We start from the raw sequence: 27,710 nt of genomic DNA, 5'->3' as shown, positions 1-27,710 counted from the left end.
CAAAGTAAGGTAAATAAAGGGTATAATTTTCTTATCTGTTTTTCTATTGAAATCATTTCAGATCTTATTTTGCCGTGAAACTAGTTCACATTAGGTTTTGTTTACAAAATAACAGAAAAAAAAGGAGACAACAACAAAACAAAACATACCCATTCGTTTTCAGAACTTTTTTATATTTCAGAATCGTGTTTAAGACATTGGAAAGACGTATTTTAAAACTTTATGACCTAAACTCTAATAACAACAACAAAATAGCAAAGGTATGTACTATACAAAGTCACATTACAGAAGTATTCAATTCATTTAAATTAAATTTAGTTTCATTTTATATATGAACAAAAGCACTAGAAATATTTAGTCAAGAAAAGAGAGGCCAGAGGCTATATTACTGTTGGGTAGTATACAGGTGTGCTCAATCTGTGCACCCATAATTATACGGGAAGAGGGGCTGCAAGGCGACAGCATCCAGGAGAGGACGAATCACAGACCTCTAGTCCATCCTTTTCAGGAGGGGAGCAAGTACCTGACGGTGGAAGGCCAATCACCAATGCGGTGTGGTCACCACATCTCTGTCACCTGAGTAACTAAGTGAGCTTCAGCATTGCGCCTCCTACACAGGCCATATCTAATGTCAAGACCCATCCTACGTAGGCAACATGCCTGTGCCTCTCAGACAGAAAAGGCAGAGGGAAATAAAGAAAGGTAGAAAAACAGAAACTCCTCACTTGTTACCTGTCTCAGTTGCTTTAAAGAGAGAAAATAAACCTTATGTTATAACATGAGAGACTTAAAATATTCAATGCAAGCTCTTAGCAACACTTAAGGGAGTGGTTGATAAACCTAGGAAAAAGATGCACTTGCTTGTACCGCCTTGCTTCATTATGGATGGAAAGAAAGTAAGGAGACTACGGAGATTTTAAATATATATGCAAAGAGCAAAAAGTAAGAAAATGAGATTGAGAACAAAAAGATAAATCAATGGATACTGTTCAGGTGGTGGGGCCCTGCTCAGGGCTGGTGGTGCTGATCACTTCCAAAAGGGTTGGATCAAAACCAGACTAGGCACAGATTTTGGTCATTTATGAATTAATTCAGATTCTTCTGCTTCCATGATGTATATTATTAAAGATAAGAATAGCTCTCTTCTCACAGAGGTAAAATTAACAAACAAAATTTGAAGTATATATATTATGACCTTTTTTCATAAAAATATAGAAATGTATATATTTATATATAAATAAAAAAGTGAATGCATTAAAACACGAGCAGTTATTGGTGGAATGACCAGTAATATTTATTGTCTTTTTGTTAATGTTGTTCCTAAATGTTATATAATGAATATGTATTCTTATAATCATGAACATTATGAAATTTCTATTAAAGATTTCTTTATTCAAGAATGTATTAAAGGAGATATTATCTTTCATTCTGAACTAAACAGAACTATTTATGATTTCTGAGAAAACTATAGTTGTAGGATAGAAGAAACCCATACTAGGCTTAATCAAAATGTTCTGGGAAATTTACTTACAGTACACATCCACTCTGATTGACTTTATCGCTGGGGACCCCAGGCCATTCTCTGCTTTACAGTAATACCGGCCTCCTTGATGGCGCTGAATATTTGTAATCCTCAAAGTCTCATTGAAGACACTTGAGTCTTGGAATCTGTCAGAGGCACTTCCTGCTGTTTTGGTCCACCTGATCTGAGCAAGCAGCAACAGAGATTGTTACTTTAGGTTGGTTTCCCCACAGCAAAAGCAAATAGCAGTAACTCATTCGAAGAGTTTGCTTTCAGAGTCGCTACCCTACCTCTCCTGTCAAATTACTGACAATGTTTTAAGAAATGTATAGACACAATTAAACTGTACAATTTTAAATGTAATGTTATCGTTGCATAGTGTTTGTAATTTGAATTCAATTACATAGAATTCTTCATAGCCTAATACCCTAACATTGATGGAGGGCAACATAAATTTTATTATAAAAAGAGTTAAATTTCAATGCTACATTGAAAGATGGACTAGTTCCTCCCACATATTTTCTAAGCCTTGTGAAATATTTATTTTTCCTTATTTAGTGCAGGTAGGCTCTCATTTTATTTTTGGATGTGTTTCATTATTTATTTTAAATTTCCTATTTGATTTGGATAGTTTAGACATATTACTATAATGACTTATCAAGATTATGTATAATTTTAACACCTGGTTGCTAAAAGAGGGTTTTTTTTTTTATTTAATGGCTTTGCTTTCATAAGCCCACAAATGATTCGACTATTTTGATAATTAGAATTCACTTTACATCAATAATTATTTTCAAAAAAATGTATAAACTTTTTCAAGGAGAACATCTCTACTAAACTGCCAAAACACTCTGAACATCTAAAACATTTCATTATAAACAATATCATTCTTTTAAACACAGCTGTGTACAACAGACTTAATTTTGTTAGCAATAATGACTGGCATTCAACTCAAATTTTGTGTATTTTAGTTTATAAAACCTGAACAAAAGCTACACGCTGGTACTGTAGAGTGATACAAAATAGAAACTAAAAAGGATTTGATTTTATTTCTCTCCTTGTCCCTGCTGTATACAGTATATTTTCGTTTGCTTTTATTTTAAAGTTGGGAAATGGCCAGGAGGCCTTCTCTGCTCTGACGCACATGATGGACCATGAAAAATGAAACTAGAGCCTGAATCTTCAGAATTTAAGTCCTATAATATTGCCATTATGTACGCTTATTTTTAATGTTACTTAAAATATATAATGTAAAAGTATATAAAAGTAAATAAAGTGTATAATGTAAAAGTATCTAAAATTACTACACATCATTAATATATCAGTATAAATATGGTCATGTTTGCCTTTAATTGTGAATGAAATGAAAATGTAGAGATTAATAAAAATTCAGGAAATAACAAAATGAAATATCAAATAATGACTGAATTCCTTCTTAAGTAAATGGAATACTCAAAGAAGTAAGTGGCTAACTCCTGAACTTAAGAGGTTAATTTATTACTAACATACCCATACAAAGAAAAAAAGAATTTTATAAATGATGTAAAAACTGGAAACTCTGACTCACACTTCAACTATTGGGTTAAAATTTACCTTGCTAACATATTTGCACAAGAATCAGAAAAATAAGCCTACTGCTTTTGTGACAGTCTAACATGGAAAACAATATAAATATCAAGTGATAGGGAAGTGGTTAAAATTGACTGACTTTAAAATTGAATTGAATTAAATCTTTAAAAGAATTAAAATACAAGATGTGTTATTAAATTTTAAAAAGATAAAAAGAAACAAAGTGAATTTTCTCATGTAGTATATGTGCATATATCTGTGTGTACATATCACTAACATGTTGAAACGCATGAAACTGAACTCTCTATAAGTAGGACTGGGAGAAACAGAAGGAGATGTGTGACATACATACTAAACATATCTGCATATTGCACATATCTATATATAAATATATGGGGGATTTTTTGGCCAGCAATGGTGCAGCAGTCTTACTACAGGGATTGATTACTCTTTGGATCTATTTTCAGACAGAGGAAAGTCTCAAGAACACTACAAATAATACTTGGCTATCCATTACTCACACTCCCCAAATGCTAATATTTTACTACATAAAATATTCTCTCTCACTACTTAAAAGTGAGTTGTCTCTATTTTAGTGTGTGCACTTCCTAAACACAAAGATCTCTCTTACATAAATACAGCACAGCCATCAAAGTCTCACTGTCACCTCTTCCATTCAACATAGAGCCGGAAGTTCAGCCACAGCAATCAGGCCAGAGAAAGAAAGAAAAGGTATCCAAATTGGAAAAAAGGAGGTCAAACTGTTGCCTAAAAAAGGAGGTCAAACTGTCGCCTTTTGCCGACAATGTGATCTGCTATCTAGAAACCCCAAAGACTCCACCAAGAGATTCTGGAACTGATAAATTCAGCAAAGTTTCAAGTTACAAAATCAATGTACACAACCCAGCAGAAGAGGGTATTGGGAAGACTTTCTTTTTCTTAATTTTTACTTTAAGTTCTTATTTATACCTATTTCATTTTACCATGAGCAAATATAAATGTTTATTATAAACAATGTTAAAAAATAAAATATAATTCTCTAGTGAAAGATAGGAAATAGGGAAGATAAACAACAGAAGTAGAGAGGAATGGAAATAATCACTTAGGAAAAATATTTCCTCTTTCCTCCCTTACTTTTTAAAAATAAATACTGAAAACAGAAAAAACTAGCTGAGCATTATGGTGGACACCTACAGTTCCAGCAAGTTGTCAGGCTAAGGCAAGAGAATTGCTTGAGAACAGAGTTGGAGGTTACTGTGAGCTATGACACCATGGCACTCTACCCAGGGCAACAGAGTGAGACTGTCTCAAAAATAAATAAAAAAAATAAAATATAAAATAAATACTGAACGGAAATATTCCTCAGTGGCAGAAAGACATAAATCTCTTCATTGCAACAGCTTTCCCAGTTATAGACCTCACTGATAAGAAAAGAAACCTGCGTGATTTTCCAGGAGGATCATAAGGGTCATGGCATGCCTCCTGTGTGAGGGGCACAACTCAACAGGGACCTTACCTAATAAACGCAAACATTGTAACATGATCATCTGTACCCTCCTATTACTCTGAAATGCAATGAAATAAATAAATAAATACATAAATAAATAAATTTTACAAAGATTAAAAAAAAAGTTCATGAAGAAAATTATACAGATAAAAGGAACAAACTTATAAATTGTCAGGGCCTGCTCATTCCCCATGCTCACTCTTCCCTTCTTCATAGACTCCTAATTATTAGTCACCACGTGACTGCCTAGAATAAGGACATTTCCCAGCTACAACCTGGCCAGCGTAGGTACTGCAGAAATGCCCTTATTAGGAAAGCCACACTCTACATTTTGCATATTTCTGGTGGACTCCATCTTGAACCATGAGCTGATAAGAAATGAACGTCAAGCACAAAGGCACAGTAAAACGGAGTAAATCTGACCCCCTCACCTCCCAGGGTCGTGGTGTTCCTGACTGACGTGTATCTCCAGTCTTCCACATGGGCAGGAGTAAACACTATCTTGTTCACTTCTTTTTGTGCCTTTCCTGTGACTAACAGGCAAACTTAATTCTAACTGAGATGCCTGGAGTGACCCAGGAGGGCAGCTGTCCTCAGGATTCTCACCTCCAGCAATGAAAACTCAAAAACACTGGCCCAGAATCCACATTCACTAACCAAGGTAGGAGGAGGGGACATCTTCCAATATTTGATACTTATTCAAGACCTCATTCACCTTAGTGTGAAAGAAAAATATTCACTGATATGCAAACATTCAGTAACATGAGAATGCAGGGCTCCCTCCTGAAATCCAAATTCCCAGATGCCAGCGAAGGCTAACTTTGCAAGCAGGTCATTCTACGCAGAGCATTTTCAGGCCTACAGGGTTATCTTTTCTTTGCACACAGCTATGCCATGGAAACAGAGGGCTATGAGGGAATTCTGGTGGCACGCCTTAAAAGACAACGGAACGGGACTGTTTACCTTTCCCCCCTTTCTTCCTTGCTGCCGGAAATTCAAATATGACAGGTGGAGCTCCAAGATCCGATTTAGATTCTGGGCCAGTTTCCAGGTAGAAATCTTGTACTAAAGATGGTCCCTGATGACCCCATGAAGCGACCCTGCTATCTCAATATTCTCTGTCACTAGGTTTCCTTTCCATGAGAGAATTCATGCCTGTCACTAATGAGCAGCCAAACCAGTATGAAGAAAACTTTAATTAGAAAGACATTTTTAACATTTGAAGATCCTGTAGGTAAAAGATCTTCTCTGTTTCTGTTTTTCACAGGCAAAATAATGAAAATAAAGCCCTTGAAGGATCAGCTAAAAGTACTGAAGGAATAAAGCATATGGGGTGCGTCAGAAATGTTATATAGGAAACAAATCTTTAAAAATCCAAGTAGCAAGCATATCATGAGAGAAAGAATACACCATTGGCTAAAAAAAAAAATAATAAATCATTAAACTGGGCCTTAAGTAGCTTAAAATGGAACTTCACAACTTAATTATCAATACGTCATTTTTATGTAGGGAAAGGTGCTGAAGTGACATGGAGTATATTTCAAGCACATTTTTGTTGTAATATGAGTGAATAAATACAGGAGGCCATTCAAGTTTCACTGTAATGTTTCCCACAGAACATTAAAAGCTTTCCCTGATTTAAATTTAGCACTTTTACACTCACTAATCAATACTGATTTAACACAAATTTTAGAAATTATGAATTTTTTTATGTGTTGCTGAACAGAATTTCCATCTTCCCCTTATAAGTTTCTTATGGGATTTTTTTTTCACCATCATTCTCAATCTTGTTGGAGGTGAATCAGTAATTTCTTTAATGATTTTTATGATAGAATATATCCTGAATTAACAGTATTGCAGACACCACAGAGTATTAGATATGTTATAAAAAATCGATGGCTCGATTCCACTCACTCCAAACAGCACTCTACTTAAGTCACTTTTACATTTATTCATAAGGTAACCAAGTGAACTCCTACCATTTAAGGGATTAAAAATGAACGCCAGCATAATTTCAGAAAAATGAGAATGTCTTCGAAGCATATAAGCTTTACAGAGATGTTTATGATAATAATATACAAGTATTATCCTAACAGGGACAGTTAGCCAGAGTTTGCCAAATAAATAATGCAGCTCAGTTCTCTTTCATGTTTTCTAACAATTTATCTGAACTATCATCCCCTAGAAATTTACATTAAATTTCCCTAAGAAATATAGAGTGAATCATCTGTCCCTCCTCAGTTTTCTCGCTACCTGGAACCAAAGAGAAAAAATTAACATATCAAATTCCTATGAGGGCATTTTCAATCTTATGAAAGGATTTTTAACTCATATTTGCCACCAAAATATTTGAACACTTATAGAAGATAAAAGAAAAAAACCCTACAACATGACATCGTATGGGCACTTTGCAACACTTGGAGGTATAAATGACCTTTATACATAACTGTTCATGGACATCAACTCCACTCAACATCCAGGTGATCAAAAGCTATTAACGAGAAGATTTGCAAAACTAAAATGCAGCATAAGAAGTAATAGAAGTGAAAAAGGCCCCTTTGAAATGTTTGTGTAGGTGGGCCCATTTGGGGACCCATGAATCAGGGAACATGAGCTGTAAGCTGTTCCTGCACACGTTTCAAGTATTTCAGCCTTCTAGGGTAATGCCAGGGGTAAAGAGCAAGAGTTTGTATTTTACTTCTCTCAACCTTGAAGGAGGTTTAGAAAGAGAAGAAATAGGGGCTAATCCTTTGCTGGATTCTGTACTAGGCACTTTTAGCCCAATGTCTTCATGAAAATCTTACCGATAAATATTATATTGTTAATCCTCAATTGGCAGATGACTAAATGGAAATTCAGAAAGGTTGGCTGACTTTTTCTAGGATTACACTGTTAGTAATCCTGTGGTTCCAGGATTCTAAAGATCATCTGTGTGACTACCTCTCTAGTAAAGGTTGCAAATATTTATTAAGGATTTATTCTGGCAAATGCTTTATTAGTGCATTTCATTTAATCCCGACAAAATCATATTAGTTAAGTACTAGATGTTCATTTTATAAAGGAAGAAACTTATTCTTCAAGTGGGAAAATGATTTTTCTAAGACCCACGGGTGGACTGGGGTGGGAGTCCCATTCCCTCTGAATTCGGAGCCTGTGCTCAGTCTCACTATGAGGTTAAGAGAAACTAACTCTAGGTGCTTTAATTGAAGTAGAACAGAAAACTTTTCTCCAAGAACAAGTGAAAATGGATACTTGTTTTAAATCTTGCTAAACAGAGCGTACACTATTCAACTTTACTGACTCATTGTAAACTTTCCTGTATATAATTATATTTCTACCCAATAGTTTTTTACTAATTGGGATGTAAAGGAAGAATAAAATATAGTTATCCTCTGCAGCATTACCTTGGATTCTTGAGGCTGAATGTTCCCAGGACAGAAAAGAAGAAAGAAGAAAGGAAACAGAAAGGAAAAAGGGAGGAGGGAGAAGGAGGGAGGGAGGGGAAGAGAGGGAAGGAGGGAGGGAACCTGTATGCTGGGAAAGAAGGGAGAAGGGCAATTTAAAAATTAAAAGAGAATGGTTATCAGAGAAGATTTCTTAAAACAGAGTGGTCGCCCCAAACAACCGGAATGGACAGGAAATAATCCTAACCTATGATCAGTTTAATGTTTTCAATAGCAAGGTAGAAGTTTTGATTTTTGCTAAAACATAGTAAGGATCAAATGAGTTACAGGGGTAGATAGATAGGAAATATCCCCATATGCCCACAGGATACCGTTCACTGGTCACTCACCATCTTTCAACTTTTCACTTGGATTCCTTGCAATTCAGAGTCCAGAAAGCTGAAAAAACTACATTGCCAGATCCCCTACACTAAGCTTGCAGACAGAATCTGGGTTCTCTGCTTAAGAATTCAGAACCACATTAATTGAGAAGAGATGTGCTTTGTGAGGAACCCGTTATTCCAAATGCAAATCATGGTTAAGAGTTCTTGGGGGGCTTCTTAATACAATGATTATAATTACAATGCATTTTTCTTGAACTATTGGTTGGGAGAATTACGTTGGGGTTGTCACAGAGGAAGTAGTTCTCTTGGTTAGCAACATTGTGGTATCATTCTAAGCACAGACTTAGAACTTTTCCTGCAGGCTTGACCACACATTTTATAAGGAATTATTACCAGGATTAATCGATTTACAATTAAACAAGTTGGAATTAATTCCATTATCTGCAACTTAATGCTTAGTGATATACCTCGCCTCCCTCCATTCTCACCTGCCCTCAGTCAAGTTCACCTCTAATGCCAAGCCGAGCAGAGTAATTGTGTGATGTCAATCCTAACGACAGATGTGGCAACGTCAGCAGCCTGAGACCCATCAGAAGTCATGTTCTGCTAAATAAAAACATTACTGGAAGCTGCTTGAAATCCGTGGAAGCTACTTTGCATAATTCATAAAGACATTATTGTGTCTTCAGCCGAAGGCAAGCTTTAGTATAGAAGAGTTTCACACTCCTCATTTAAATTAGGAGTGTATTTACATTTCAATAAATAACTTTATCAAGTTTAAGGAATAAGTCTGCTGTTTGATAGTAAATTATGTTACAAGTTCATCCATCTACGTAAAATTAACAGTGATATCAACAAACCCCCATGAATACTTAAGTTTCATCCTGAAGATTTATTTTATAATATCTGGAATTGAAAGGTAAGAGAACTAAACATAAAACACTTCTGTCAGGCACCTATAAATAAAGTCCTTACTATAATTTATGGGAAAAAATACAATGTGCATCATAAATATTTGTTCTCTCCTTACACAGTTTTCAAAACACCAAGTATGGGAAAATGCAGCCAATTTGCATCAGTACATTTTCCTTAATTAAAAAAAAAAAAGTCAGACTCTGTACATTAGCCCTCAGTTGCCACTTTGTTAAGCACATTTCAGTACTTTGAATATTGTGATATTCAACATGAATAAGGTGGGCTCAAAGCATAATGATGGCAGGGGGAAGAAAAAAGTCAGGAATTGCTGGTCCTACAATTCAAACAAATAGTAGACAGTTTCAATTCAGACCCAAATTTTGACATTTCTGAGAAAATTTTTCTCCCACCCCAAGGGTGGGAGGGAATGCAACCCTCTTCGTTCATTTCCAAAAATTATTATGGGTACATAATAGTTATATATTTTATAGGGTACATGTTTGATAGGGGCACAGAATGTGAATTAATCAAATCGGAGTAATGGATTATCCATCACCACAAGGATTTATCATTTCTTTGTTTCCAGAACATTCTACTCTATTATTTTAAAGCATTCCTTAACACACTGTTGATTACAGTCACTTTCTTTTGCTATCAAATATTGTTCATTCTGTCTATCTAACTGTATATGTGTGTCTGTCACCATCCTCACCTCATCCACCCCAGCCCCTGCGATGCTTCCCAGCCTCTGGTAACCCTCCTTCTACTCTCTGTCTACTTGAGATCAACTGTTTTAATATTCAGCTCCCGAATATGAGTGAGAACATGTGAGACGTGCCTTTGTGTGTATGGCTTATTTCACTGAACGTGATGTTTTCTAGTTCCATCTATGTTCTTGCAAATGACAGAATTTGATTCTTCTTTATGACTGTACAGCATCTCATCGTGTATATGTACCACAATTGCTTTATCCACTCATGTCCTGATGAACACTTAGTTCAGTCCAAATATTAGCTATTGTAGATAGTGCTGCAATAAACATGGGGGTGTAGATGCCTTTTCAATATATCGAATCCCCCTCTTTTGGGAAGAAGGGGAAAGAGGGGAATTCCCCTCTTTCCTGCCAGAAATGGGATTGGCAGGTTACATGTTGGTCCTCTATAACACAAGATACCATGAGGTGAATTATGGATACCGTTTATCAATTATCAACCAAGGTTGGTTGGATGGTGGTGGGCACATATCAGATATGGTGGACATATCTGAAACTTCAAGTTTATCATCACTAGTGATTTCCATACATTGTATTCCTTCAGTAAAGCAAATGACAAAGATTTAAAAATCTCACTTTCCACAAGCACGTCAACTAATGTTACTTCTACAACTGATGTTTAAGAAGTCCTAAGATCTCAAATATATTCAAACAGTCAATGCTTTCTGGCAACAGTACACATTGAGGATACAAAACCCAAAGGAGATAAAAGTGTGTGGAACATATTGGGGGATAGGAAGGGACATGTATTCCAATTTGCTATCATGACATATCATGAAGAGGATTTTACCTCTTTCTATAATTTTATACATTCACTATTTCAGGTAAGAGTCTCACTTAAAGTCTCACTTCAAAATAAATAGAATTCACATCAGAATTCGAATCAACAGCAAATACTGAAAACCATGGAAAGTAACTGTGGTATAGACATATGTATATTTTTATTTTCCCCTAACATCCTTTGTTGGAAATATTTTCTTGATATTTGTCACATCAATCAATTACTGTACATTTACATAGTTTGTATAATTGTCTGCCTGTAATTAGGAAATATGTTCATATTTGTAATCATTTGAACATGTAATTATGATATCTAATTGTATAACAGTAGGGTATATTGAAATGATCAAAATCTCCAAGACTAATGGATGTTAAAAGAATGCATATTTATTAGGTATCTGTAAGAAAAGGTTGAAGCACTATTTGCAATTCTCCCTTTAAATTACTTACTTTCCAAAGTTAATTTAATTTTTTAAAAAGAAGCGAGAAGTGAAGAGAAAATAACATAAATCTTATGTGTTCATATTAGGCCATAGAAAAATGTTTGCTTATTCCATACTATGGGATGTCAAAGAACCCATCAGTAATAGCTCACCAGTCTCTGACTCATTCAATTTATTTTTTATGAGACATTTATTACTTACAAGTTTTGATAGAGAGACTTTTGTTTTTATACTGGAATCATAATAGAAAAAAATGTTCTAGTCTTCTGAAACAAAGTTTTTTGTTTTTATTTCTTTTTTAGAAACTCATCATAGAAAGAATAGTGGTAATAGTGTGAATTAGTTAATGTGAATAGTTAATAGAATTCAGATCATGTAGGAAGAGAGAGCTCTTAGAAACCTTTCTGCTCCTCACAATCTTTGCTAATTGAATAGATTAATAATTACAGCTATCTTATAGTAGATCCTTTAAAATGAGCAGAGCCTGGGGTAAGGATTAGAGAACTGACATTTTCGTTGAAAGGCACAAACCAAGGAAACGAACATAAAGGGAAAGGGGGGAGGGATGATCTTGGTAAAGAAAGATGTAAAGAAATACAAAGGATATGTTTGTAATATGCCTTTATTTTGAATGCAAGCTTATCTGTAAGGTTTACAAACAGCAAACGTGCTTCCATCACACCTCTGGTGCAGATGGCTTCACACCAGAATTCTATAAAACTTTCGAGGAAGAGCTTATTCTGTACAGCAGAAATTATTCCAAAAAATGGAGGAGGAAGGAATCTTCCCCAACATGTTCTATGAAGCAAACATCACACTTATACCAAAACCAGGATAAGACCCAACTAAAAAGGAGAATTTCAGACCAATTTCACTCATAAATATAGATGCAAAAATACTCAACAAAATCCTCGCCAATAGATTACAGCTTATCATCAAAAAAGTCATTCATCATGATCAAGTAGGCTTCATCCCAGGGATGCAAGGCTGGTTTAACATATGCAAGTCCATAAACGTTATCCACCATATCAACAGAGGCAAAAATAAAGATCACATGATCCTCTCAATAGATGCAGAAAAAGCATTTGATAAAATCCAGCATCCTTTTCTAATTAGAACACTGAAGAGTATAGGCATAGGTGGCACATTTCTAAAACTGATTGAAGCTATCTATGACAAACCCACAGCTGACATTTTACTGAATGGAGTAAAACTGAAAGCTTTTCCTCTTAGAACTGGAACCAGACAAGGTTGTCCTCTGTCACCTTTACAATCCAACGTAGTGCTGGAAGTTCTAGCCAATACAATTAGGCAAGACAAGGAAATAAAGGGAATCCAAATGGGAGCAGAGGAGGTCAAACTCTCCCTCTTTGCTGACGACATGATCTTATACTTAGAGAATCTGAAAGACTCAACCACAAGACTCCTGGAAGTCATCAAAAAATACAGTAATGTCTCAGGATATAAAATCAATGTCCACAAGTCAGTAGCCTTTGTATGTGCCAATAACAGTCAAGATGAGAAGCTAATTAAGGACACAACTCCCTTCACCATAGTTCCAAAGAAAATGAAATACCTAGGAATATACCTAACAAAGGAGATAAAGGACCTCTATAAAGAAAATTATGAAATCCTCAGAAAGGAAATAACAGAGGATATTAACAAATGGAAGAACATACCATGCTCATGGATGGGAAGAATCAACATTGTTAAAATGTCTATACTTCCCAAAGCAATCTACCTATTCAATGCCATTCCTATTAAAATACCAACATCGTACTTTCAAGATTTGGAAAAAATGATTCTGCGTTTTGTATGGAACCAGAAAAAAACTCGTATAGCTAAGGAAGTTCTTAGTAATAAAAATAAAGCTGGGGGCATCAACATACCAGATTTTAGGCTGTACTACAAAGCCATAGTGGTCAAGACAGCATGGTATTGGCACAAAACTAGAGACATAGACACTTGGAATCAAATAGAAAACCAGGAAATAAAACTAACATCTTACAACCACCTAATCTTCGATAAACCAAACAAGAACATACCTTGGGGGAAAGACTCCCTATTCAATAAATGGTGTTAGGAGAACTGGATATCCACATGTAAAAGACTGAAACTGGACCCATACCTTTCCCCACTCACAAAAATTGATTCAAGATGGATAAAGGACTTAAATTTAGGCATGAAACAATAAAAATCCTCAAAGAAAGCATAGGAAAAACACTGGAAGATACTGGCCTGAGGAAAGACTTCATGAAGAAGACTGCCATGGCAATTCCAACAACAACAAAAATAAACAAATGGGACTTCATTAAACCGAAAAGCTTCTGTACAGCTAAGGAGACAATAACCAAAGCAAAGAGACAACCTACACAATGGGAAAGGATATTTGCATATTTTCAATCAGACAAAAGCTTGATAACTAGGATCTATAGAGAACTCAAATTAATTCACATGAAAAAAGCCAATGATACCATATATCAATCGGCAAGAGACATGAATAGAACCTTCTCTAAAGAAGACAGATGAATAGCTAACAAACATAAGAAAAAATGTTCATCATCCCTATCTATTAGAGAAATGCAAATCAAAACCACCCTGAGATACCATCTAACCCCAGTGAGAATGGCCCACATCACAAAATCTCAAAACTGCAGATGCTGGCGTGGATGTGGAGAGAAGGGAACACTTTTACACTGCTGGTGGGACTGCAAACTAGTACAGACTTTTTGGAAGGAAGTATGGAGAAACCTCAAAGCACTCAAGCTAGACTTCCCATTTGATCCTGCAATCCCATTAACTGGGCATCTACTCAGAAGGAAAAAAATCCTTTCATCATAAGGACACTCGCACTAGACTGTTTATTGCAGCTCAATTTACAATCGCCAAAATGTGGAAACAGCCTAAATGCCACCAACCCAGGAATGGATTAACAAGCTGTGGTATATGGATACCATGGAATACTATTCAGCTATTAAAAAAAAATGGAGACTTTACATCCTTCGTATTAACCTGGATGGAAGTGGAAGACATTATTCTTAGTAAAGCATCACAAGAATGGAGAAGCATGAATCCTATGTACTCCATTTTGATATGAGGACAATTAATGACAATTAAGGTCATGGTGGGGGTGGGGGAAGGGGAGAGCAGAGAGAAAAAGAAGGAGTGAGGGGTGGAGAAAGGAAGAGCAGAGAGAGGGAAGGAGGGACGGGGGTGGGGCCTTGGTGTGTGCAAGACAGGATTGCAAGAGGGACTTTACCTAACAAATGCAATCAGTGTAACCTGGTTTATTGTACCCTCATTGAATCCCCAACAATACAAAAAGAAAGAAAAATTGTCTTATCCCCTCTTATTTGTTGTTTCCCTATTTATCTAGATTCTTTGTTGTTGCTGTTGTTGTTGAATAATTTAGGATACAATGAGCCAGGTTATACTGCTTGTGTTTGCTGGGTGAAGTCCCTCTGATTCTTGCCAAGAGGAACTTACTTTCTCATAGATTGGAGCATCATCACCTGACCCTGATAGCCGTTCAGGAAACCAGATCTGAAGGTCTAAAATTAGGCTTTTAGAACCAATAACGTTTGGGTCCATGAGACAGGAAGGAAGAAAGCCTATTTTACAGAAAATGGGGTTACAACAAAAGAATCTACTGTTGGGGGCCAACACTGTTAGATACTCCAAAGATGAAAGCTGGAGGGTACAACAGACCTCAGTAGGAAATGTATGGGAGTAGACAGAGTTTGAGGAAAGCCAGGGAAGGGTGACAGTGAGGAAGTAGACCAAGAGTCACATGTTACTTCTGGGATAAAAAGAATGCAAATTAGGTAAGATGCTCTCTTCCAAACATTAGTTTAAAAATAAAAAAAATAAATAAATAAATAAAAATTTGGGCGGCACCAGTGGCTCAGTGGGTAGGGCGCCAGCCCCATAAACCAAGGGTGGTAAGTTCAAACCCAGCCCCAGCCAAACTGCAACAAAAAGATAGCCGGGCATTGTGGTGGGCGCCTGTAGTCCCAGCTACTCAGGAGGCTGAGGTAAGAGCCCAGGAGTTGGAGGTTGCTGTGAGCGCAGCACTCTACCGAGGGAGAGTGAGACTCTGTCTCAACAACAAATACAATACAATAAAATAAAATAAAATAAATAAAGGGCAGCGCCTGTGGCCCAAAAGAGTAGGGCGCCAGCCCCATATACTGGAGGTGGCAGGTTCAAACCTGGCCCAGACCAAAAACTGCAATAAATAAATAAATAAATAAATAAATTTTTGACAGGCTGATTTGGTTAGTGATGTTTTCCCAAACACCTCCCTAGTTTCCAGGCAAGGATTGATGATGCACTGTTTGCAGGCTCCTTACAGTGCCTGGTGAGTGGCTGTTAAATGAATGGCAGCCACTTGGACACATCCAGGGAGGAGAGTTAAGTACACTGTGTCTTTCTACATTAGCAACATGTTGAAGTATTCAATGTCAACATGTTTGAAAATGTTCAAAGTAAGTTAACATGTCTTATCAGCTCTAAATTTTTTCAGAGTTAATTTTTAATAAACTTCTTTTTGAGTTGGGTCATTAAATATAAAAGAAAGCCTCCATGAAAATGCATTCCCACTTCACTTGAAAAATAAGCCAAGCTGTTAAGAAAACTTATAAGGCACCAATTTAATATTTTCCTCTGACCCAGTTCTTAGCAATTTGTTATCACGTTATCTATTAATATAACTTACTAGTGCAAATACCCTGAATATGCAGCACTTAGCATACCCAGGTTCCTATAAATATAGCTATTACCTCCCCTGGAGGAAAGCAAATCTTCCCTTGCCCACAACTAAAATCTAATTTAGACAGGACTTTTTATTAATTCAGAATGCCAGAGAAATTGGTGCATTAAAAAGGAAAGCTTTGCAAATAAAAAGTCATTCATTTTTTGGGCATGATCCAAGAAGGTAAGGTCCTAAAATATAACCTTAGTTCCCTGATAAAAAATTAAAATCAGATTAAGCAAATTGAAGAACTCTAACTTCTGACTTGTTCATCTGATTTGCAACAATTATTAGCTATATTTCACACTCAGCTCCTTAGGCCTTGTGTTAATGCAAGCTTTTCTTAATACCTCCTAAATCACCTGAGACAGTGTAGCAGAAATCACTCTGAATGAAGAATATGCCTTGAAAACATGATTTTATAGGTAAAAATGGTGATATATTTCTCCTTGGTCACTAAAACATGGGGTGAAATGGAAACAAGAATCAAGATATTGGTTTTGGCATGGTCACTGATTATCTGTTTGTAACACAAAAATATTAGAAATCAAAGATGCATTATTCAAATGTACCTGTTGATAATCGATGATAAACTTTACTGTCAAAAATTAGTAAGTTAAGATTCACGAGTCATCTTTACCACTCTTCTCTAACTCTCACATCTAACACCTCAACCAAAATCTTCACTCAGAAACATGGATCTACTTTTATCCCACCACCTCTAAATATTAACCCCCTACCCCTGTTGCCATCACCTCTCCCTGGACACAATGTGCATCTTCCACCCTTGACCCCTCAAACTGATTTCCCAAATTGCATCCAACATGACCCTGCTGAAACCCAGTCACGTCACATCATCCTCCCCCTCCACCCTTTTTGGCTTCTCATTGCCCAGGAAATGGAACCCAACCACCTTTCATCAGGCCCTGTATCCCTGTTCACGTTCTACCACTCACCCTTCAAGCACCACACACTAGCCAAGTGACCTTCCTCAAACACACCCGTAGTCCTCCTGTTACAAGGCCTGTGCCCTTGGCTGTTCCCTCTCCTCTGCTTAAATGCCATTTCATCAGAGTAAGCTTCCCTGCAGCCCTACTTACAACAGCAGATTCTGATATTCTCAATCACCATATCCACTTTAATTTTCTTGAAGACACTTCTCAATACCAGAAATAAGAATAGTTATCAAATATTTCATTGCTTGCTTTTTCCCTAAAAACTATAACCCTCATGAAAGCTAACATTTAGTAGATCTTGTTCATTGCAAACAGTGCTCCATACCTGGGAGGTGTTTGATACTCACCTCCTTACAACAGCATACAGCTGTTTTTCTTGACAACTCTAAAGCATTAAGAAGCATTAATGCTCCCATGTAATTCTGAAGCGAATCTGCACTCCAGGAAACTCAACTTCTTAGGTGCTGACGCAAAGCAAGTTATCCGTTTAGCAGTAATAAAAGCATCAACATCAACGTTATTAATTAAAATGTTTGTAGTATAAGTTACCCTGTAGACTTTGCCAAATAAATCTGGCAGCACCACATACCCAAGAAGGGCATTTTTTTCAGAGAAGAGGCTTTATGAAAAGACGAAGGCTTAGCAGTTTTCAGAAGAAAATAAAGCTCAGAAACAAAAAGCTCCATTTAACAATGTGGAGAAGTTAATGGATACATCTTATTTTTGATAAGTTTTATCTAAAATAAAACTGTTTTTAGTAAAATATTCCTAGCCCAGACGACCACAAATACAAAATTATTTATAAGAATATTTTTAAATTCATGAAGAGTAAAGATGAGCTAAGAGATAGAAAATTTTAAATAGGAGAAATATCTAAAATTTTTATTGTAAATAAATTACGATCAGCTCTATACTTATTTGTTAATTCTTTACCAAAAATTCTATTATCAGTGTTTATGAAGCCGGGTCTGGCTGTTGTAGGACAACTATAAACAAATTTTCTGGCACAAATTTTAGGGCTGTTAACTAGTGACATTACCCAAGTTTTTGTGAGGGCCTATGATGGATGACATGCTAGTTAGGGGGAAGCAGAGCGTACTCCATGACCTTGGGACCGTAACTGTTACGGAAATCCATATGCACAGGAAATGGCTGTGAGAAGAGGCCAGTGAAGTTATGAAGTCATGAAAGTCCTACAGCATTACTTTTGTGGACGAGTATCACTGAGTTAAGGAAAAGTATAGTTATTTTAATCACAAATATTTCACTGTAGGCATCTACTTTAACTTGTCTAATATGAATTACTGTACATTGTATAAAATAATTTATAGACTTTTTTACAGATGAGAAAATCAGCCTTTTCAAAAAGATGTGTTTGCATAGGAAAAGGGAAGTCACATGCTTTGATCAATTTGACATGAAACGTAAAAAGCTTCTTTCATATAAAACAGATATGAAGCATACAATTTTAATTGAAGAGAAGTTTTGTTACCTTTTAGTATTTCAAGGAAACGCATACCCAAAAGACGCTGTAAGTCTTATTATTTTATTATTACTTTTGGCTATTTTATTATTACGTTTGCAATAAAATGTGAATAAATCTTCCTTAGGAAGAAAATGTCTTCAGTGCTTAACAAATGGGATCATTCTAAATTAAATTATCTGCTTAAAAGTTCACCATTTTAATAAATATTTGATAGAAAAGGTTTGTTTTTCCTCCACACACACCACGGCTGCTGCACTCTCACATTTTGAAACAACAGACTTTATATCAAAATTTTATGTCATCTTTTTTTAGGTATACATTTTTTACTGGAGCATAGAAGCAATGTTTTTCAGTCAACATTTTGGTTTTTGAAATATTTTAGGTGCATTCAGTGTTCTAACCTTGTCACTCAAATAGCTGCCAAGACACAGAGTGATTTCACCAAAAATAATGGGAAGATAGACATTATTCTTGGTAAGAAACATTTCTTAAGAAGAATCATACTGTCCCGGTAATGTTCAGTTTCTTGAATTGGGTTATAAGAATACATCGAGTGAGTGAACATTCCATAAGATAACAACTGTAATAATAAAGAGTAGCTAGATAATTAAAAGGGTTCGAGAGGCATCGTTTGTCAGTGTCCAGGGCCCTGAAATCTGTCTTTCTCTGTGAATATCATGTGCATGAGAAGGTACAAATTAAAAATGAAAACGTGCATGGTATCACACTGGAGTGAAAATAAATATTCAAAAATAAGTTACAGAAATCATGCATTGAAAGTAAGGAATGATTATTGTTACGGAGGCAATACATGTTTTGGAATATTGTAAACACATGAAGACATTTCAGACAAAAATACATTACCCAGAATGGAAAATGAGCAACAGAGGCAGTGTGTTAAATTGCTGTTGCTGTCTCCTGGTCTCCCAGTCAGAGAGGACTTAGCCACCCCTCTCGAAAGCGAATACCTCTAACTAAGGAGGGCAGTGTCAGTCAATTATTCATATTACATTGCCAATTAGTTTAATTGGGAGCTTTCTTCTTAACATTCAGCAGAATCAGCTACATTTAGAAAATGTTATTGCACACAGGAGTATGAAAAAGTGAGTGCGTGTGTGTGATTTCTAGAAAACAGGTCATTTGGAGAAAACTTGCCCTAAATATGTTTTATTGAAATCATGGAGGACCTCCAAATTCTACTCAACTAATTCTCAGGAGTGGATGCCCAATCTAGGAGATGGGTTTCAGAATCACGTGATGTTGCAAAGTTAAGCATTTAAAATGTGTGTTATTTAAAATATGTGATCTTTTTGTTAGTTTCTTATTTAAATTAATTTAGAGCCTAAAATTAATTTAGAACCTAAAAATGCCTTTTTTCTTTTTCTTTCTTTTCTTTTTTAATTTTTCCTTTGGTTACATAGATGAATTACATGCTAGAGAATTCTAGGCTTCTGATACACTCTTGGCCTGAATAGCATACATTGTACCCAGTTAAGTAATTTTTCAGCCTCTTACCCAATCCCCATTAAGTCCTCCTCCTACCCAATCCCCATTAAGCCCAGCTAATTGAGCTGGCACACCCATTGCTCAACTCCCACGTAGAAGTGAAAGCATATGATACCCGTATTTGGTTTTTTGTTCCTGGGTTACTTCTCTTAGGATAGTGGCCTCTAGCTCCACCCAAGATGCCACAAAAGACATTACGTCCTTCTTCGTGCTGGCTGAGGAGCACTGATCAACTGGTGGGCACTTAACATTTGCACTTAATATCTTGTCCATTGTGAATTCTTTTTCTCTTCTTTTTTTCAGAATATTACTAAAAAATATTTCAGAACAATACTGAAAATTCATTATATTCAGGATATATATGTTTTGGTTACATAGCATTCTTTTACATATTTTAGGTCAAAGTTGTAAGTGTGCCCTTGGTCCTGAAAGTGTACAATGTACTTACCCGTTAGGTCTGAATTACAACCCCCCACCTGCTCCCTCTTACTTGAATTCTGTTGAACTTTCTTCTATATGTGCACATAAGTGTTGATTAACTAGTTCCAATTTAGTATCCAGTAAATGTGATGTTTGCTTTTCCATCCTTGTGAGAATTCATTTAGGAGAAGGGTCTCCATCTCCATCCAGGTTGTTAGAAAAGATACTATGTCACCCTTTTAAGGCTGAGTAGTATTTCTTTGTACACATATACTACATTTTATTAATCCATTCATGTTTTGATAGGCATTTGGTTGTTTTCATATTTTTGTGATTGTTGACTGAGAATTATGCTACTATAGACATTTGAGCACAAGTGTCTTTTTTTTTTTTTAATGTCTTTGTTGTTTTTTCTTTTTGCTTTGAGTAAATTCACAATAGTGGACTCCTGGCTCAAATGGTAGTCTACTCTTAGTTCTTTGCGGACTCTCCATACTATTTTCCATAGTGGTTGTACTAGTTTGCATCCCACCAGTGGTGTTCTTTTTTCTCTGCATCCTCACTATCTGCTGCTTTGGACCTTTGATTAAGAGTCCTTCCTAGTGGAGTTAGATGATATTTCATCGTGGTTTTGATTAGCATTTCCCTAATGATCAGAGATGTTGAGCATTTTTCCATGCATTTGTTAGCTATTATCTTCTTCGGAAAGTTTCTGTTCATCTCTTTTGGCTACCCTTTAATAGGATTGTCTGATCCTGTTTATTAGCACTTCATTGGATATATAGCATGCAAATATTTTCCCCTATTCTGTAGTCTGTCTATTTATTCTATTCACTGTGTCCTTAGCTGTGCAGAAATGTTTTAATTTGATCAGGTCCCATTTATTTATTTTTGTTATTGCTATGATCGCATTTAGAATGTTCTCCATAAAATGTTTGCCTAGGCCTGTATCTATAAGAGATTTTCCATCATTTTCAATGGATAACAGACTTAAACTTAGAGACACAAAACTATAAGAAGTCGAGAAGAAAGTATTGCAATTGGAGCTGTGCTACAATAAGCACACGGGAGCAGGTGTCATTTTTATACAATGTCTTCTTTTCTTCTGAGTGAATCCCCAGTAGTGGGGTTCTGGTGATCCTACAAGGCTACTTTAATACTTCCTTAAAACAGAAGCAGCTCAACTCCTAAGAACTTTGGGGAAGCAAAGTGCTTAAAGTACTCATAATAAAAACTAAGTTTGTGCTTTAATATGAGTCACAAAAGGCAAAATGGTGAAGCCAAGGCTTACATTCAGGCTCCCATTCCCCTCCAGAAAAACACCCAAATATCCTCATGCCTCAGGATGTCCTCATAGGGACACCCCATCCAGATCCAGAAAAATCTTATCTTTTCCATTAAAATGTCAATTCCTTCCCAGGATAAAAGACAGAGAAAAAACATTGTTTCAGTGACAAAACTTTGTCAGAGATGGAGAAGTCTAGTTGCATGTGCCTCCTCTAAGTAAAGACCAGTTGTTGAATGGAAAGCTTAAGTCTCCAGTGAGAACATTTGCACGCACTCTGTATGGAAGGAGCATAAGGGTTTCCCCAAACTCCTGCATCTCCCAACTCTTTTCCTCTGACTGATTGTTCTGCTTTCTAGAATATTTTCTTGTACCACCTTTAGACTACATTCTGTGACTTTTCCACTGAGATGAAAGTGATGTTTGATATATAAAGTGACATTTACCTAACAAGAATATTTTTTGTAAGTAAGGGAACAAACAAAACAGATTAAAAGTCCTTTTTTTTTTTATCATGAAATTGCTTTGTGATCATAGGGAAGTTAGTCTGTTTTCTAGAACGAAACATCTCACATCAGTAAAAGTGATACCCAACACAGGGGGCCACAGTGAACAAAAGACGAGGTAGTGTGAAGAAATGCAAGTATAGAATGTTTCATTCAATTTAATTTCTTTGCTGTTGCCCTCACATTTTGTAAAACCTACTAAGAGTTTTCTTCTACCCATTACGATTGCTACTATTTTGTTTAGACTAATCATTCATACAGACTGTAACTCCTACCACCACACACACACAGTTCTGTTTTTCAATAATTTTTTTTTAATTGTTTGGGATTCATCGAGGACACAAAAGAATTAGGTTACACTGATTGAATTTGTTAGATAAAGTCCCTCTTATAATTGTCCTGCCCCCAAGAGGTGTGCCATACAGCGTGAACACATCCCTTGCTCTCCTCCCTCCCCCCCGTTTATTCTCTAGCCACCCCCCCCATTAGATCATCTATTGCCTTCATATTAGAATTGAGTACATTGGATTCTTGCTTCTCATTCTTATGAAGCTTTACTAAGAAGAATGTGTTCCACCTCCATCCAGATTAATGCAAAAGATGTAAATTCTCCATCTTTTTTAGTGGCTGAACATGGCACCACGTTTTGGTGATTATAAATTGAGCTCTGATAAACAATCTAGTGCAAATGTCCTCATGATAAGAGGACTTATTTCTTCTAGGTATATGCCTAGTAATGGGACTGTAGGATCAAATGGGAGGTCTACCTTGAGTTCTTTGAAGGTTCTGCATTCTTCCTTCCATTAGTTTGCAGTCCCCCCAGCAGTGTAAAGTGTTCCCTTCTCTCCACATCCACGTCCACATCTGTAGTTTTGAACCTTTGTGATGTGGGCCATTCTCACTGGGATTAGGTGATATCACAGGGTAGTTTTGATTTTCATTTCTCTGATGATTAGGGATGATAAGAATTTTTAAAGTATGTTTGTTAGCCATTGGGCCATTCTCACTGGGATTAGGTGATATCACAGGGTAGTTTTGATTTTCATTTCTCTGATGATTAGGGATGATAAGAATTTTTAAAGTATGTTTGTTAGCCATTCATCTGGTCTTCTTTAGAGAAGGTTCTATTCATCTCTCTTATTTGGTCTTTTTTTTGTTGATTAAGTTCTCTGTAGATCCTAGTCATCAAGCTTTTGTCTGATTCTCAATATGCAAATACCTTTTCCCATTCTAAAGGTTGTCTGTTTGCTTTGATTGTTGTTTCCTTAGCTGTACAGAAGTTTTTCAGTTTAATTAAGACCCATTTATTTATTTTTGTTACTGCAATTGTCATGGAAGTCTTCTTCATAAAATCTTTCCCTAGGCTGATATCTTCAAATATTTTCCCCACACTTTCTTTGAGGATTTTTACTATTTCATGCCTTAATTTTTTTTATTGATCTTGAATCAATTTTTGTAAGTGGTGAGAGGTGTGGGTCCAGTTTCAGTCTTTTACATATGGTTATCTAGTTCTCCCAGCACCATTTATTGAACAGGGATTCTTTTCCTCATTAAAATACCATCATCATACTTTCAAGTTTTGGAAAAAATACTTCTTTGTTTTGTATGAAACCAGAAAAAAGCCCATGTAGCCAAGGCGAATCTTAGTGTTAAAACAAATTGGAGGGTTATCACCCTACCAGACAGACTTTTGGCCCTACTTTAAGGCCATAGTGATTAAAACAGCATGGTATTGGCACAAAAAATAGAGACATTGACATTTGGAACTGAACAGAAAATCATGAGATGAAACTACCATCTGATAGCCATGTGATTTTTTTTTTTTTTTTACAGAGAGAGGGTCTTTCTGTCTCCTGGTAGAGTGCTGTGGTGTCATAGCTCACAGCAACCTCAAACTCTTAGGCTCCAGAAATCCTCCTGCCTCAGCCTCTCAAGTAGCTGGGACTACAGGCACCTGCCCCACCTGGCTGTTTTTTTTTCTTTAGTAATGGAGTCTTGCTCTTGCTCAGGTTGGTATCAAATGCGTGAGCTCTGCCTCCCAGAGGGCTGAGATTACAGGCATGAGCCACTGTGCTCAGCCTCAAAAATTATGTAGTTATTAAATGGCTTGATGAGATTTTTGCCTTGCATAGAAGATGTTAAAAGGCGTCAAGCCATCTAGCCATTCCCCCTGGTGATGGGAGATCAGGTCCCAGTGGTGAGAAGACGCACGTGTCATTGTTTTCCCTCTGCCTACAGTTACACCGTTATCCTCTGGAACTTAGTTTATAGCTCTGTAAAAAATTAGATGACCACTGCACGTCTATCTTAATAATTCTAAAATTTATGGCCTATAAAGAATCTATTCTTGCCCTTGATGACTTTCCCTAGATGGCATTTGCATGTTTGATAATTGCTTCTTTACCAGTCTCTCCCAGGAGATTCTGCTTCTGCAGGTACAAATTTACCCATTTCTCTAACTATTTTATCCCCAAGTTAGCACAGTGCCTAACACATAGTAGGCTTTTAAAAACCACCTGCAGAATTACATGAATTGGCTTAATAAATGAAAAATGCTCATCTTATTTTTATTAAAATTCTATTAATTTCAATGTATTTAAGGTAAATTTTATGTTCTCCAAAGCAAAGTATTTTCACTATAAGTTATGTGCCCTCTGGAATTAAATGAATAAGTTCCTCTGTGTACAATTTATACTCCTGTAATTTTTACCTTTATAGTAATATCTATCTTTTCTACTCCCAGGAATGTCCAATGGTTTTTCTTTTCTGCTGTGCATTGGAAGAATAAGAGTTGCTTTGGGCTACATATTAAATACATAAACACTAAAGAAAGCTTATGGGCAAAGAACGAAAAAGGTCCAGGCATAATTTTTGTGATATTCAACACCACAGTTAAGCAAAACAGGCCTCAAATATCTGCATGGGGATTAGTGACCCATGCATTAGTGACCCATGGGGCACAGATTGGACACCCCTGTGCAACCTTCTTAGATTTTTAAAGACCTATCTCTGGCTTTCCATGTCTAATATGTTATGGTCACATATATCAAAATTGTTAGTAATTACTCATCGAAAGAATCTAAGTCACATACTTACAAATGTAGTTGTCTTAGTTATTTTAATTTACTTTTCCTTTTACCCTTTTTATTTGATGCTTATATCTATATTAGTACTGATCTTTGAATCTTCTATTTTAAAACTCTATTATGAACAGAATTAGGCCTCTGTGGCAAATGCGCTATTGTTTAGGTTGTAGCACACAGGCCAGCTAGCATTTTTCAGTGATGTGACATCTTCGTTAAAGGGTAGAAATTGCCATCCTGTGAAAGGCTATTGAAAATGTAGCTTCTGTGTGTGTATAATTTTATATGCACATGCCAAAACACTGTTTTCTTTCCTTGATCTCTTTAAATGATACTGTGTATTGATAAAAATAGAAAAAATATACCCCAAATTTTCTCTTCCATTAAGGTGCAGATAGAGGGGGCTTCCCACATCGGGTTCCCCCATCAGTTACCAGAGGTTCTGTTCCTCCTCTTTATATATCAATAAACTCCATCCTTTCACTTAAAAAAAGGTGAAGATAAAAAACCTATGAAAAAATAACTGCAAGATACAAATTGCTACTTCGTAGCTGCCATTTACATGGTATTTTTCTATTGGCTGTCTCAGATTTATAGATGTATTTAACAATTTCATTTTGCATATTTAAACAAATAGTAAAATTAGTATAATTTTATTTTCTCTCCACATATCACTCCCCATGTTCATATTTCAAAGTGAAATTAGGTTATCAAGTGAACTATTACCACCCTGGAGCCAGGCCTCTTCCTATCCCTATCAAAGGATAATAGTGTTTCTCACTCTAACTTCTTAAATTAGTACAAGGGTAAATAGTGGTAAACTCAATGCCATAGAGTTCTCAGAATCATTTCTTGTAGCATTTATTCAAATTACTAAATAATACAGCAGACAAAAAGGCCATTTTTTTATACATAGAACTGACTTTTGAAGGATTTTTGCTTTATATTATTTTTAAAAACCTAGTTATGAAGAAACCACAGTATTATGAAAAGTATAGAAAACCTTTCTTTTTTCCTCCTATAATGTTTTAATCAATTATATGTATAATTTAGAATTAAACAGGCTCAGATTCCAGATGTCTTTAGGCTGCCCAGACCCTTGAAGTTAATGATTATAGACAGAATAAGATGTAACATGCTTACTCAGAGAAACTGCTGATGTTTTGGTTCCCTTCCCCAGTTTACTCCCCTTGGCTAACTAAGAAAATAGCCTTCAATAAAAGCTGGGTGGAACAAGCACTCAGGGCCACTCACCGAAGCCCCACAAGCCAGCAGTGGTCCCCTGCGCCAACCTTTCAAACTTTATTGTTTGTGTCCCGTCTCTGTATCTCTTGGCTCCTTTACTCTGTTTCCCCAGATGCCTTCCACAGCTCTTAAAAGACTCTGCCCCTGGGGCAGGCCCCCGGCAGCAAATTTCAATCCCTTTAGTATTTTTTTTAAATTTATTTGCATAAATGTTTCCTCGGTGTTTGTGTTTGGAGCATTGCATATTAACTGGATTTCCATTATGTGAGAAGGGGATTTAGTTCGACAACACTAGCCAGCCGCACCACCTCCACCACAAAGACACAGCCACACAGACACACGTCATATCCCCCTATGTTCCAAAATACTGTGTATCAGAGTTTTAGTTTAATGAAGACTCAGTGTTTATGTTATTAAGTCATAAGTCACCAGGACTATATGAATACTATTCACTGCCCAGCCATGTAGGATACTATGCAATTTTTCTTTTTTCCCACCACTTTTGGCTTTCCTTGAAGTAAAAAATAGTGTCATGACTGCTCGATCCTTTTTAACTCAGTCACCATGAATTTAGTCTCACTTCTCTGTCAGGATGCTTATCTCCCTCTGTTGGTAAAAATACAATCAGTACCCTTTTCCTTTCTCTGATTGGAGAAATCCCTGCCCGGAGTGTCTGCCTTTCCAGTCTGGATCAGTTGTTTTCTGAACCTGCTCTGCAGATCTTATCTCAGACCTCCCAGCAACATCGTCCCAGGGAATCCTTTCAACTTGCTTCTCTTCTCTCCTATGTTCAGGGAATATTCTTGTCATAATTCTTGGACAATGACTTTCCATTTTTTACTTTTTGTGTTTTTCTGGGATTCATATTATTCAAATGATATGAATCATTTGAATAATATGAATATTATTGGAATATTGTTTTTCTCCTACCCACACTCTCTTTTTTTTTTTGTCTCCTAATTTCCATTTCATTATCTCTTTGCTCTCCTTTACGAAAGATTTCTTTAATCTAAACCTCCCATTGAGATTTGTCTCACAACTATCTGATCTTTAATTGTCAAGAGCTCAATTCTGTTGGAAAGTTGTTTTTAATAGCAAATTATTCTTGTTTCATCAATGCATCATCACGGTTTATTACTCTAAGATTACTAATGAATGGTTCTTCAGAGATCTTC

At 36.2% G+C, this 27,710-nt stretch overlaps 1 protein-coding gene across 3 annotated transcripts in view; it reads right to left on the bottom strand.

Moving 5' to 3' along the window:
• Positions 1-27,710, bottom strand: part of MDGA2 (MAM domain containing glycosylphosphatidylinositol anchor 2) — an 838,509-nt gene that overhangs the window by 436,910 nt on the left and 373,889 nt on the right. For 2 of the 3 annotated variants that reach the window (XM_053595463.1, XM_053595464.1), the window contains exon 3: positions 1,532-1,706. In XM_053595463.1, the coding sequence (XP_053451438.1) occupies positions 1,532-1,706 (175 nt within the window). The remainder of the gene's footprint in view (positions 1-1,531; positions 1,707-27,710) is intronic. The other variant, XM_053595465.1, reaches the window with a different exon arrangement.

The sequence above is a fragment of the Nycticebus coucang genome, chromosome 6, assembly GCF_027406575.1.
Source record: "Nycticebus coucang isolate mNycCou1 chromosome 6, mNycCou1.pri, whole genome shotgun sequence".
Lineage (NCBI taxonomy): Eukaryota > Metazoa > Chordata > Mammalia > Primates > Lorisidae > Nycticebus > Nycticebus coucang.
This window is presented reverse-complemented; position numbering and strand designations above follow the sequence as displayed.